At 39.4% G+C, this 15,147-nt stretch overlaps 1 protein-coding gene across 4 annotated transcripts in view; it reads left to right on the top strand.

The window, feature by feature from the left end:
- Positions 1–15,147, top strand: part of fab1 (fab1 kinase) — a 1,098,541-nt gene that overhangs the window by 631,371 nt on the left and 452,023 nt on the right. For all 4 annotated transcript variants that reach the window (XM_071675364.1, XM_071675510.1, XM_071675419.1 and 1 more), the window contains exons 12-13: positions 496–657; positions 9,090–9,291. In XM_071675364.1, the coding sequence (XP_071531465.1) occupies positions 496–657; positions 9,090–9,291 (364 nt within the window). The remainder of the gene's footprint in view (positions 1–495; positions 658–9,089; positions 9,292–15,147) is intronic.

Here is a 15,147-nt window from a genome sequence, read left to right on the forward strand (position 1 = left end):
TTCTTTTTTGTTCCCCTTGCCTTTCTAACTAGTCAGCAACCAACACAATCACCCCCTTTTCTTAAGAAATTCAAGAACTTCAGTCCCATCCACTTTGGCTGCTTTGCTGCATGTCTTCTTACACAAGGCTTTCAGAACATCTTTTTTCTGCAAACCACTTTCTGTGACCTACTTCAGACACCTCACATCCAAAAATCCCATATCTGCCATCCTCTCATCAAAAACATTTAAAAACCGTGCAGAAGACTGTCCATCTCCTCTCTACTTCATTTCTGCCTGTTACCACTTCTGTATTTGCCCTCTTCTCTGATGTTTTCATTTCTTGTCTTGTTCTTCCCACAGTGTTAACTGAGATTTGAGTAGGTGTATGGCACTTGGAAGGATACAAACTGTGTTCTTGTTTCTCTTTATTTTGTTCTGGATGGACGTCAAGTAATTTTTAAGATAATTTTTGTTGCTATTTTGTATGTACATCATATTTTCTTTGAATTTCAGTGCCCTGTGGGGATCCCATGAAACTGCTCTCTTGTGCCAGTTACTTGACTCAGGTGGCTTGTCATCCTCATGGGCAGAAATAATTCTTCCTATTGTTCACACCGTAACAGACATTATCCGTCCTGATGTCAAGAATGATAGTGATGACATGGATATACGACAGTGAGTGTTACTGTTTTTTTCCTGGAATTATCTATATACTCCAACCAATTCTTTATTGACATGCAATGCTACCTCTTGTCATACATTCACATGTTTAGAACTTCAATTTTTTAGTGACCATCTTCCATAAAACACAGAGTCTGATAATCATTCTTTGATGTCAGATTTGGTTCAGTAGTGAAGCCTTATCAATCCCATAGCAGTTAAGTTTGAAAAATGAAGGTTTTTCCCAGTATGGGGATTTATCGAAAATGAAAAATAGATTATTCTAGTCTCATTGGTTAATAGAAAATAAAAAGGGAGATTTAACATATATGGTGCTGTGCAGACATTTACAGTTTGCCTACCACCTAGTGATGCACTGGCTCTGTCACTGCTGCTGACTTGGCAGGTTATGTCATTACCTCAGCCCCTGATTATGAACACAGCTTCATAACTCATACATGTATTTGCCTTTACTTTGATTTCACATTTCACATTTTTGGAGACTTTGTAACATGCTATCTAGCAAATGACACATGATGTTCATGTAAAACGTTTCACAATGCACAAACTGGTTTTTATATGTGCACCTGGGCATGAGAAGAAAGATCATGAGAGGCAAGTGTTTTGGGAGCAGCTGACTGAGTGTGTTAGTAGTTTTGATGCATGAGACTGGGTTATTGTGATGGGTGATTTGAATGCAAAGGTGAGTAATGTGGCAGTTGAGAGAATAATTGGTGTACTTGGGGTGTTCAGTGTTGTGAATGAAGGTGAGGGGCTTGTTGATTTATGTGCTGAAAAAGGACTGGTGATTGTGTATACATGGTTTAAAAAGCGAGATATACATAAGTATACGTATGTAAGTAGGAGAGATGGCCAGAGAGCATTATTGGATTGCGTGTTAATTGATAGGCGCACGAAAGAGAGACTTTTGGATGTTAATGTGCTGAGAGGTGCAACTGGAGAGATGTCTGATCATTATCTTGTGGAGGCAAAAGTGAAGATTTGTAGAGGTTTTCAGAAAAGAAGAGAGAATGTTGGAGTGAAGAGAGTGGTGAGAGTAAGTGAGCTTGGGAAGGAGACTTGTGTGAGGAAGTACCAGGAGAGAATGAGTACAGAATGGAAAAGGTGAGAACAAAGGACATAAGGGGAGTGGGGGAGGAATGGGATGTATTTAGGAAAGCAGTGATGGCTTGCTTTAAAGATGGTTGTGGCATGGGAAGCATGGGAGGTGGGCAGATTAGGAAGGGTAGTGAGTGGTGGGATTGTTAGTGAAAGAGAAGAGAGAGGCATTTGGACGATTTTTGCAAGGAAATAATGCAAATGACTTGGAGATGTATAAAAGAAAGAGGCAGGAGGTCAAGAGAAAGGTGCAAGAGGTGTAAAAGAGGGCAAATGAGAGTTAGGGAGAGAGAGTATCATTAGATTTTAGGGAGAATAAAAAGATGTTTTGGAAGGAGGTAAATAAAGTCCGTAAGACAAGGGAATCAATGGGAACTTCAGTGAAGGGGGCAAATGGGGAGGTGATAACAAGTAGTGGTGATGTGAGAAGGAGATGGAGTGAGTATTTTGAAGGTTTGTTAAATGTGTTTCATGATAGAGTGGCAGATATAGGGTGTTTTGGTCGAGGTGATGTGCAAAGTGAGAGGGTTAGGGAGAATGATTTGGAAAACTGAGAAGAGGTAGTAAAAGCTTTGCGGAAGATGAAAGCCAGCAAGGCAGCAGGTTTGGATGGTATTGCAGTGGAATTTATTAAAAAAGGGGGTAACTGTGTTGTAAGTTGACTGGTTGGTAAGGTTATTTAATGTATGTATGACTCATGATGAGGTGCCTGAGGACTGGCGGAATGCTTGCATAGTGCCATTGTACAAAGGCAAAGGGGATAAAAGTGAGTGCTCAAATAACAGATGTATAAGTTTGTTGAGTATTCCTGGGAAATTATATGGGAGGGTATTGATTGAGAGGGTGATGCTGTCATGCAATAATGCCCGAAACCACAGCTCCCTTTCCACATCCAGGCCCCACACAACTTTCCATGGTTTACCCCAGACGCTTCACATGCCCTGATTCAATCCACTGACAGCACGTCAACCCCGATATACCACATCGATCCAATTCACTCTATTCCTTGCCCGCCTTTCACCCTCCTGCATGTTCAGGCCCCGATCACTCAAAATTTTTTTCACTCCATCTTTCCACCTCCAATTTGGTCTCCCACTTCTCCTCGTTCCCTCCACCTCCGACACATATATCCAATTGGTCAATCTTTCCTCACTCATTCTCTCCATGTGCCCAAACCATTTCAAAACACCCTCTTCTGCTCTCTCAACCACGCTCTTTTTATTTCCACACATCTCTCTTACCCTTATATTACTTACTCGATCAAACCACCTAACACCACACATTGTCCTCAAACATCTCATTTCCAGCACATCCACCCTCCTGCGCACAACTCTATCCATAGCCCACGCCTCGCAACCATACAACATTGTTGGAACTACTATTCCTTCAAACATACCCATTTTTGCTTTCCGAGATAATGTTCTCCACTTCCACACATTCTTCAAGGCCCCTAGGATTTTCGCCCCCTCCCCCACCCTATGATTCACATCCGCTGCCATGGTTCCATCTGCTGCCAGATCCACTCCCAAATATCTAAAACACTTTACTTCCTCCAGTTTCTCTCCATTCAAACTTACCTCCCAATTGACTTGACCCTCAACCCTACTGTACCTAATAACCTTGCTCTTATTCACATTTACTCTTAACTTTCTTCTTTCACACACGTTACCAAACTCAGTCACCAGCTTCTGCAGTTTCTCACATGAATCAGCCACCAGCGCTGTATCATCAGTGAACAACAACTGACTCACTTCCCAAGCTCTCTCATCCACAACATACTTCATACTTGCCCCTCTTTCCAAAACTCCTGCATTCACCTCCCTAACAACCCCATCCATAAACAAATTAAACAACCATGGAGACATCACACACCCCTGCCGCAAACCTACATTCATTGAGAACCAATCACTTTCCTCTCTTCCTACACGTACACATGCCTTACATCCTCGATAAAAACTTTTCACTGCTTCTAACAACTTGCCTCCCACACCATATATTCTTAATCCCTTCTACAGAGCATCTCTATCAACTCTATCATATGCCTTCTCCAGATCCATAAATGCTACATACAAATCCATTTGCTTTTCTAAGTATTTCTCACATACATTCTTCAAAGCAAACACCTGATCCACACATCCTCTACCACTTCTGAAACCACACTGCTCTTCCCCAATCTGATGCTTTGTACATGCCTTCACCCTCTCAATCAATACCCTCCCATATAATTTACCAGGAATACTCAACAAACTTATACCTCTGTAATTTGAGCACTCACTCTTATCCCCTTTGCCTTTGTACAATGGCACTATGCACGCATTCCGCCAATCCTCAGGCACCTCACCATGAGTCATACATACATTAAATAACCTTACCAACCAGTCAATAATACAGTCACCCCCTTTTTTAATAAATTCCACTGCAATACCATCCAAACCTGCTGCCTTGCCGGCTTTCATCTTCCGCGAAGCTTTTATTACCTCTTCTCTGTTTACCAAATCATTTTCCCTAACCCTCTCACTTTGCACACCACCTCAACCAAAACACCCTATATCTGCCACTCTATCATCAAACACATTCAACAAACCTTCAAAATACTCACTCCATCTCCTTCTCACATCACCACTACTTGTTATCACCTCCCCATTTGCGCCCTTCACTGAAGTTCCCATTTGCTCCCTTGTCTTACGCACTTTATTTACCTCCTTCCAGAACATCTTTTTATTCTCCCTAAAATTTAATGATACTCTCTCACCCCAACTCTCATTTGCCCTCTTTTTCACCTCTTGCACCTTTCTCTTGACCTCCTGTCTCTTTCTTTTATACATCTCCCACTCAATTGCATTTTTTCCCTGCAAAAATCGTCCAAATGCCTCTCTCTTCTCTCTCACTAATAATCGTACTTCTTCATCCCACCACTCACTACCCTTTCTGATCAAACCACCTCCTACGCTTCTCATGCCACAAGCATCTTTTGCGCACTCCATCACTGCTTCCCTAAATACATCCCATTCCTCCCCCACTCCCCTTACTTCCATTGTTCTCACCTATTTCCATTCTGTACTCAGTCTCTCCTGGTACTTCCTCACACAAGTCTCCTTCCCAAGCTCACTTACTCTCACCACCCTCTTCACCCCAACATTCACTCTTCTTTTCTGAAAACCCATACAAATCTTCACCTTAGCCTCCACAAGATAATGATCAGACATCCCTCCAGTTGCACCTCTCAGCACATTAACATCCAAAAGTCTCTCTTTCACGCACCTGTCAATTAACATGTAATCCAGTAACGCTCTCTGGCCATCTCTCCTACATACATACGTATACTTATGTATATCTCGCTTTTTAAACCAGGTATTCCCAATTACCAGTCCTTTTTCAGCACATAAATCTACAAGCTCTTCACCATTTCCATTTACAACACTGAACACCCCATGTATACCAATTATTCCCTCAACTGCCACATTACTCACCTTTGCATTCAAATCACCCATCACTATAACCCGGTCTTGTGCATCAAAACCACCAACACACTCATTCAGCTGCTCCCAAAACACTTGCCTCATGATCTTTCTTCTCATGCCCAGGTGCATATGCACCAATAATCACCCATCGAGGTCCCTCCATCAACTTTCAGTTTTACCCATATTAATCGAGAATTTACTTTCTTACATTCTATCACATACTCCCACAACTCCTGTTTCAGGAGTACTGCTACTCCTTCCCTTGCTCTTATCCTCTCACTAACCCCTGACTTTACTTCCAAGACATTCCCAAACCACTCTTCCCCTTTACCCTTGAGCTTCGTTTCACTCAGAGCCAAAACATACACATATATGATATGTATGTATACGTTGAGATGTATAGGTATGTATATTGGCGTGTGTGGACATGTATGTATATACATGTGTATGTGGGTGGGTTGAGCCATTCTTTCGTCTGTTTCCTTGCGCTACTTCGCTAACGTGGGAGACAGCGACAAAGCAAAATAAATAAAGTAGATAAAATAAATGAATAAGTATGTATATGATATTCAAGTATATGCATTTTTCACAGTTTTATGTGGTATTAATTATTCACTGCATAGTTAAGTGAGCCATCTAATTGTATGCCTGCCACACCTTATTTTAGAATATTCCACTCTTATTTCTTCTGTATTGCAGTCTAGATCACATTCTTGTTATGATCAAATTCACTTCAACATTCACATTTACCAAATCACCTGATTTGGCAAGTCACTGACTTGCTGGGCTAAGTACACGTGGCTGCATAGTTGTTCCAAAAGGAAATGTGTTCATGCATGGGATAGACAGGGCTGTTCCTTACATGGCTGCACAGTTGTTCCAAAAGGTAGTGTGTACATGCATGGGATGAACAGGGCCGTACGTTTCCCTCTTTTGTTGTATGGGGAATTTATACTGCAGAATTTTTTCCCACTTGATTGTAGATGCTTTGTGATGTAAGGCAACTCACTATACTAAAATAAGCATTCCTTTGTAATTAGATGAGGGCAGAAAGAGGCAACCTGTTCTAGTGCAGCTGCAGATAAGAATGGTTGAATAGCCATATATACCTCCCAGATGTACAGTTTTTTATTTAATCATTTTGGATTCTGATTTTTTTTGCAAACCTTATTCAATCTATCTTTCTTCAGCTTAAGTTTGAAGGAGTTGATAATGCATCACCTTGTATATGTTCCTTTTGGTGCAGTAAGGAGAGGTAGTTCTGCACTCCTAGGGCCCAGTCTCCCAGTTTTTTGAACCGGCATACAAATTTTTCAGTTTCCATTTATGGACAACATTCAGACCCAATATAGTGATCTTCCATTTATCCATAACTCAGTTAACCAGAAAGCCACAGACAGTAGCACCATTCAATTTTTCCTTTGTGTGGATAAATACTGAACAGTGGCACCTTTCACTCCCTCAGAAGATAAAAACCCGAAGTAACAGCATTATTCTTTTTTCCCCTGCAATGATCTGTACAGAGGATGCTCAATTTTACACAATTCAAAAATTTGACAAATAGTTAATGAACTAGCAGTTTTTACAAAATCCCATTGCAGGATAGCAACAGGATGCTGTTCCTTATCTCTCCCTCCAGACCTGTTTTAACTCTGCTGATTAGGATACATTCCATACTCTTCCCCAAGAAAGACTCCTGGATGAGTCTTTCTTTTACATGCCTATTAAGTAGTATTTAATACTCACAAGCCATTTTTATTACTCCCCCTTCTATACTTATGTATGTACATCTTTTCAAACCAGGTATATATCCAGTCAGTAGCCCTTTTTAGCACCAACTCCACAAACTGTGTGCCATTTTCATTCACCGTACTAAGTACCCTGTGCCCCTAATTATACCTTCAACTGCCACATTATTTACTTTTACATTTGAATCCACCTTCACTATCACCCTGTCTTTTACATCAAAACTGCTGCCACATCATTCCCTACACTCATGCATTCCTTCAATTCATGCTTCAGCAGTAGTGCTACCCTTTCCTTGTCTCTCACCCTCACACTAACCCCTTTTTGCTTTGTTTTACTCAAACCCAGACCATCCAGGTTCCTTTTCAAACATAACATCTATCTCCTTTATACTCATCTTGGCTACATCCACACACATCCAGACACCCCATTCTGACCCTTTGAGAAGGATGGGCATTCCTTCCTTGGCTTCTTTTACTGTTCTGTCTTTTAGAAATTGAAATACAAGTCAGGTATCCAATTTATCAACCAATCCTTGGGGAGGATGAACAGCTGGGTTGACTGCAGAATGATTGCCACAACCTGTATTCAAACCTGTGCGGGCTTGATCCTGGATGGCCCGTTAATGTGTCAGTTAGCAATGCTAGCTGCTACATGAAACAAGTCCATAAGATGTAGGAGCTCTCTTAGATACCTTTATCCTGAGAATTGCACAAGATGAGTTTTCCTTCTTCCTGTCTCAAGTTGTCATTAGCTATTACTCCACCACCAGAATGTGCATAGCAAGTATTTACGTAGAACTGAAATGGACTGTGTACTTTTAAACATTTTCATGCTTTTTTTGGAAGTTTCTTTGCTCAATTTTAAGAAATTTTCCACTTACACATTCTATTGTAGCATGTTTTTGTTGTAATGTTCTGGAGGGAGAGAAATAGTGGAGGAATGCATTGAATGGTGTATGTAAGGGAGGCATGTAAGGATAGGGATAAGTGGAGACTTTTGCTTTGGCTACCCAATTGATGGAAGTTCCTGGTGGGAACAGGCATCAGAGATATACACAAATGGATAGGTATACCATTTTGAGTATTTATAACAGAAACCCCAGTAGAAACAACTGTTTATTGTTCCATGAAATTGCCTACATCATTTAAGAATATGCAAAAAGAAACTAGGAAAAAATAGAATAGGATAAAAGTTATGAGCATATTAAAGAAAGGATCTATATTTAGTTTTCATTTTTAGTTGCTAATTTGTATGTAGGTATTTAGTGAAGAGGAATTTTGAGAGCCGAAGTTTCCTTGCAAATCCCTTTACAAAAAAAGTATGTGAAACATGTGAAGATCTGTATGTACTGTACTAGCTGATCAGTTTACTTAACCAGCCCTCTATTCCTCTGACTATATTTTCCTTTTCTTGAGGAGTTGCTTATGGACTGGATTGGAATCAGTTATGAGGTGCACCACCATTATTTAAATCTGAAATGAAACAGTAAAGCATATTTTGGTGTCCATTTATGTAGCATTTTATAGCCAGAGTCTTAACATAGAGTTTTTCATAGAACATGCTTATTTAAATCCAAACATCAGCTTGGTAATTATGAGTTTATTGTATTAGTTAAAAAGATGTGTGAGGTAGTTGTATACAGATAAGACCTCTGTTTATTAGTAATACTGTAATACAAGGAGCAGATTATTAGCAGTTGAAATATTAAGTTGTACTGCATATCTATTGACAGATGATTGTGGAATATAGATGCTCCATTGAGATTTCATTTCAGTTTAAATCTTAACAGTGAGAGGATTGGTAGAAAAAATAAAGAAAAATCATTGTTGATTGCCTCATTTTTGATGAATGGATTAGAAGTAAATGACTAAGAGGTTAGATATATGTATGAGGAAAGTAAGGGACTTTAACAGGAAAGGCTAAGCTTTCAATGGAAAAGATCATTGGTTGAGTGCATTTTTAAGGGGCAAAATGATAAGTGGTTGGAAATATGTACAGTGAAGGAAACTTGAATTCAGTTACTGTACATGAAATATCTGACTTAGAAAACAAAGGTATGTATTATTCTTTTGAAATTTAGTGTGTGACTGATTTAAGAAGTAAAATTTTTTCTTACAGGTATGTACAGTTTAAGAAAGTTCCTGGTGGCAACCGAAGTGAATGTCAGATACTGAATGGAGCAGTATGTACAAAGAATGTTGCAGACAAATCCATGGCTGTACGACTTACAGATCCACAAATCCTATTAGTAGCATCCACCATAGACTACCAAAGAGGCACTGACAATAAGCTCTTGGCTCTTGACAATCTCTTGCTACAGGTAGATTACCATATGCAGATGTTTCACAAATGTGCATCAGCAAATTGTGTATCATTGTTAGTTTTGTTTTTCTTAGATTAAGCTGATGCAGTAGCAGTAGTATTAAAATGATTGTTGACTAAGCTGAAGAATAATTCCTTCTGTCAGGTGATAGATACCATTTTGATAAAAACTGATACCACAATCAGTTGTTTATTTTGAATTTTTTTGTAATTTGATGGACAGATGCTCAGAATTTTCTTGATGGTTACTGTTCAAAATGTAGAATAACATTTTGTTATTAACACAGATCACATATTTTATAAAAGCTACATTTGTTGAGAGTGGGGTTTTGTCATCACCAATATTTACTGCTTACAAATATATCCAGTAGTTTGCATGTAATTTATTGTGTATGGTAATGATATCACCAAATATTTATCATTTGTGTTACTCTAATAATGAATGTTTCAAAGTTATAATTGCTCACAGAAATGGGAACGTGGTTTTTGCAACTGAAAATGAATGGTAGATACAACAATCTATCATTTTACTATCCACACCTCTGATGATTGTTCCCTCTTGGCATCCCCTCAGTTTTGGTAACTATAGCAGTAGAATCTCCATAACTAGTAAAATCCAATGCCACTATTTAGCCATTACAGGCCTCTGACAGAGGGCAACTTAAGCGCAGTTTTTGTAGACTCTTACGTAATGTTTCTACTAACTACTGTTACACAACACAGGATATGCTATTTTAAAGTTTAGGGATAGAATTAAACACAGGGATTAAAACTACTTATACTACAAGAAACAGAGATTACAAGACACAAGAAACACATCACTTGGGTGCAAATATTTACATTACCAGTTATAACAAGAAGCAATGAATACAAGGCACAACAAACACATTGCTCAGGCACAGATATTTACATTAACACTTATTACAAGAAACAAAAAAAACAAGACAAAGAAAACAAGACACAAGAAACACATCACTTGGGCACAGATATTTATTTAACGCATAAAGGCCCAGGCAAGTTTTCATACCGAGAGATCTCTTCCTCTATACAACAATAGTAATCACAGTAATCCCAATACATGGGTCACACATATTCTTACAAGAGTCACAAGGATTTTAGTGTATGGGCGAAGCATGATATACAAGGTGGTATAATGCTGTGAGGTACTTACAACAAGGCAAAGGGAAATAAGCTTACAGTACCTTTATCAGGCTAGCTCAGCTGTAGGAATCTGCCTCCTAGGACAATCCTCGAGGTTTTTATTTGAAGGAAGGCCAGAATCATGTCACTTCCAGTGGAATGGCTCCTTCCCTCATTCCAACTATGATATATGAGTGCCTTGGCTTGGATACGGGTTCTCACTCATATCAGGTGGGAACCTCACCCCTGCTGACCCGGCCACCTGGCCTATTCACCAAACACCACTATATGTGCTATCCGGCTGACCTCCTGCTGAGCCAACCATGGACATGTACTAAGTCTATACAATAATGATGCCACCCCAACACATACACACAGAACAACACAAGCTCCTAACGCCCCCCCTCCAAAGGATGAAATTCCATAAAGAGGAATTTTCTTATTTTAGGAGTCGGATAAACAGTCTGCTAGCACATTATGTATGCCAGCAACATGATGAATCTCTAACTTATACTCTTGAAGGAGCAAGGCCCACCTGGTTAACCTCTGATATTTATCCCAAAACTTATTAACATATTTAAGTGGGTGGTGGTTAGTATACACACTGATAGGATTTGTGCTCCTCAGCACAAATATACGTGAAAGTGCTGTAATGCAAGTATCAAAGACAGGTATCAAAGTCAAAAGCTTCTTCTCAATGGTGGAGTAATTCCTTTAAGCTTGACTAAATTTCTTACTTAAATAGCTTACAGGATGGTCAACTTTCTCTTCATCCTCCTGCAAGAGGACAGCACCAGCTCATACATTACTTGCATCTACAGCTAACTTAAATGGCTTTCCAAAATCAGGAGCCTGCAAAATAACACTGTTACAAAGTATGGCTCTTAACTGATGAAAGGCTGTCTCACACTGCTCATTCCAAACATATCTTACATCTTTCTTCGATAAATCTGTGAAGAAGGCTGCATATGTCGCAAAGTTAACAATGACCATCCTGTAATATCCACCCATACCCATAAAATGTCTCAGTTCTTTTCTAGATCAGGGGGCTCCAATCACAGACAAAATTCCATATCGAGCCTGGGCCTTAGTCGAAATAGAGATAATTATGAAATGGAAAAAAAAGACAAGGGATATTATTCAGGAATTTTTTAGAAAGTGAAATACCTTTCTTTTGAAATGTGCCATGGCATAGTTATTGGGAAAGACATAAGTAAGGCAGAGAGTTCCAGAGCTTCGACATGTAGGGAGAGAACCAGGTATCAAAACAGCCCACCCTTGAGGTATTGTGTGGTCTAGATAGTGATGGGGGCACACAAGCAGCCAGCTCTCAGAAGCAGAAACCAAAGTAATACCTATAGAAGAGGGAAAGTGAACCACCATTGTGGCAAAGGGCACAGTGGTCAAGTTTGGAAGTTAGCCTGTGACATTTTATAAGTTGGACTGCTTTTGACTCAACTCTGTCAAGTAAAGATACAGAACTAGAACCACCCCAAATGTGAGAGTAGTACTCCATACAAGGACAAATCATTCCCTTTTATAAATGGAGCAACTGTTCAGAAGAAAAGTTTCAACATCCAAACAGGGTACCCAGTTTCTTAGAAGCAGACTTAGTTATTCCCATAATGTGGGATTTCCAAGAAAGAGTGGATGTTAGAGTAATACCAAGTATGTTCATTGAGTCAAGAGATGGAATTTCAGAACCATCAAAGGAGAGATGAGCCTTGTGAGGAGTTTTTGATGGAGGGATGGGTAGAAACTGGGTCTTGGAGGCATTAAACTTAACAAGATTTTGTGTACCTTACTGAGAGATCCTGTCCAGGTCTGAGTTTATTGAGGAAGCTGTGTCAAGACAAGATGCAGATTTAAGTGAAAGAAGAGGGAGCAGGATTAAAGGATGTGGATGAATCCAGTGTTGAGTCATCAGTGTATGAGTGCATTGGATTATAGTTGAAGGAGAGGAAATCATTGAAAAAAAAGAGAAAAAGTGTAGGGGAAGGACAGAACCTTTAGGGACACTGCTGTTGATGGAGAAAATGGGGGAGGCTGATCCATCAACAACCACAGAGATAGATCGGCCAGAGAGGAAGCTAGATATGAAGGAGCAAAGTGAGGGAGGGAAGCCAAGAGGGGAGGTCAAAGATGAGACCCCGATGCCACACCCTGTCAGAAGCCTTAGATATGTCAAGGGCAACTACATATTACTTCCCAAAATCTTTCAGCTGAGGATGATGAACAGACATTAGTAAGACAGGAAAGAATATCACTAGTGGATCTTGCCTTATGGAAGCCATGCTGGTGATCAAACAGAAGACTGTGATTTTCAAGGTGTTTAAGGATATGGAAGCTGAGGAAGGATTCAAAGACTTTGGAAAGGGTAGATGTCAAAGCAATAGGATGATAGTTAGAGGAGTCAGAATGATCACCTTTTTTAGGGACAGGATGTATCAAAGCATGATTCCAAGATGTATCAAAGCATGATTCCAAGAAGGAATGGAACAAATGAGCAAGCATAAATGCAAGTTCTGAGGCACACTCTTTCAGTATATGGAAATGGATGCCATCAGGACCACAAGCCTTGCTTGTGTCCAGAGAAAGAAGCAATTCTTAAGCAGTCCCAAAAAAGATTATGGGAGGAGGCATAGGATTAGTGAGAGGAGCATCAGGGGATGAAGGAATGTTAGAGTCATCCAAGGTGGAGTTAGAGGAGAAATGGGAACCAAAGAGAGTTGCTTTGTCAACGGGAGAGACAGCTATAGTACCGTCAGAAGGGAAAGGTGAGGGGAAAGTAGAGCAGAAGTCGTTAGGGATGCCTTTTGCTAAATACCAGAACGACCTATCAGTGGATGATGAGGAGAGGTTATTGCACTTCTTTTGAATAAAAGAATGCTTTGCCTCATGGATAATGTGCTTCCAGGAAAATGAATCATGATAAATTCCCAAGTGTACTTTCATGTATTGATCACATCATCAGGAGAGATACAAGAATGAGATAGTTGTAGAACAGTCAGTTGATATAAAAGGAAAATACATACATAAGACGTCATTGGTAAACAAGCATTACTGGATGGTGGTGTTCGGATTTCATGTCTGGCATAATGCTTATTATATGATTTTTATCACATGGACAGGAAAGGGAACTGTTTACAAATTTTTGCCTGTGACAAAGTTATCCAGTTTGTATAGACCTTATTGATGTTACAGTTCTTTGTGTGTTCAGCTGTAGAAGATTCTGTGATATTTTATGTGGCATAGGAGTTAAAGTTAATAACTGAATTAGCATTACTCTAGTGAAAGCAATGGTAATTATTTTTAACAAGATTAAACAAAGCATTTCATTCTAGGCTTGCTCTTAAAGTATCCTAGACCTTTCATTGGGAAAGAAATCATTTTATAGTTAAACCCAACCTTCCCATGATACCAAGACTCTTTTGTTTCTCCCTTTTAGTGATAATTTTACATTACTTCCCAGGTTCCTTAAATCCTTTAACAATACTATAAAGAATATCTTAATCAAAAATCTCACCAGGAAATTCTGTGGGCTTGTAAAACCTATGATATGTTTTGTGTTGGGCAGACTGGTAAGGATCTTTATTTTAGACTTAACAACATAAGTATAGTATAAGAACAGGAGAAGAATCAAATGCTTTGTTTAATCATGTTAGAAATTTTGACCATTGTATTGACTGGAGTAATGTTAATTCAGTTATTAACTGTAACTCCGTTACCATGAAAAATATCATTGAATCTTCTGTTATTGAATACACAAAGAATTGTAACATCATTATTAGTGAAGGTTGATACAGACTGGGTAGCTTTTTCATAGGCAAAAGTTGTCAACAGTTCCCTTTCCTGTTCACATGATAATAATTTTACGATAGGCATTATGCCTGACCTGAACACCACCGTCCAGTAACAGTTGTTTTACCAATGGCGTCTTAGCTACATTTCCTCCTTCCATATCAATTCACTGTTCTGTCTTCTGTCTCATTCTTGTATTTCCCCTTATGATGTGATCATTACACGAAAGTGCACTTGGTAACTTATCATGTTTCATTTCCCTTGTGGTTATTTGCAAGGGCAAGAGGGGAAGTAATAACAGGTAGTGATGAAGTGAGAAGGAGATGGAGTGAGTATTTTCAAGATTTGTTGAATGTGTTTGATAATAGAGTGGCAGATGTAGGGTGTTTTGATCAGAGTGGTATGTGAAGCAAGAGGGTCAGGGAAAATGGTTTGGTTAAGAGAGAAGAGGTAGTGAAAGCTTTGTGGAAGATGAAATCAGGCAAGATGGCGGGTTTGGATGGTATTGCAGTGGAATTCATTAAGAAAGGAGGTGACTGTTTTTGATTTGTTGTTAAGGATTTTCAGTGTATGTGTGGATCATGGTGAAGTGCCTGAGGATTGTTGGAATATGTGCATAGTGCCATTATACAAAGGCAAAGTGGATAAAGGTGAGTGTTCAGACTACAGAGGCATAAGTTTGTTGAGTATTTCTGGGAAATTATGTGGGAGGGTATTGATTAAGAAGGTCAAGGCATGTATAGAGCGTCATGTTGAGGAAGAGCAATGTGGTTTCAGAAGTGGTAGAGGATGTTTAGATCAGGTGTTTGCTTTGAAATATACATGTGAGGAATACTTAGAGAAACAGATGGATTTGTATGTAGCATTTATGGATCTGAAGAAGGCATGGGATAGGGTTGATAGAGATGCTTTG

This window comes from Panulirus ornatus, chromosome 1 (assembly GCF_036320965.1).
Source record: "Panulirus ornatus isolate Po-2019 chromosome 1, ASM3632096v1, whole genome shotgun sequence".
In the NCBI taxonomy this organism is placed as follows: Eukaryota; Metazoa; Arthropoda; class Malacostraca; order Decapoda; family Palinuridae; genus Panulirus; species Panulirus ornatus.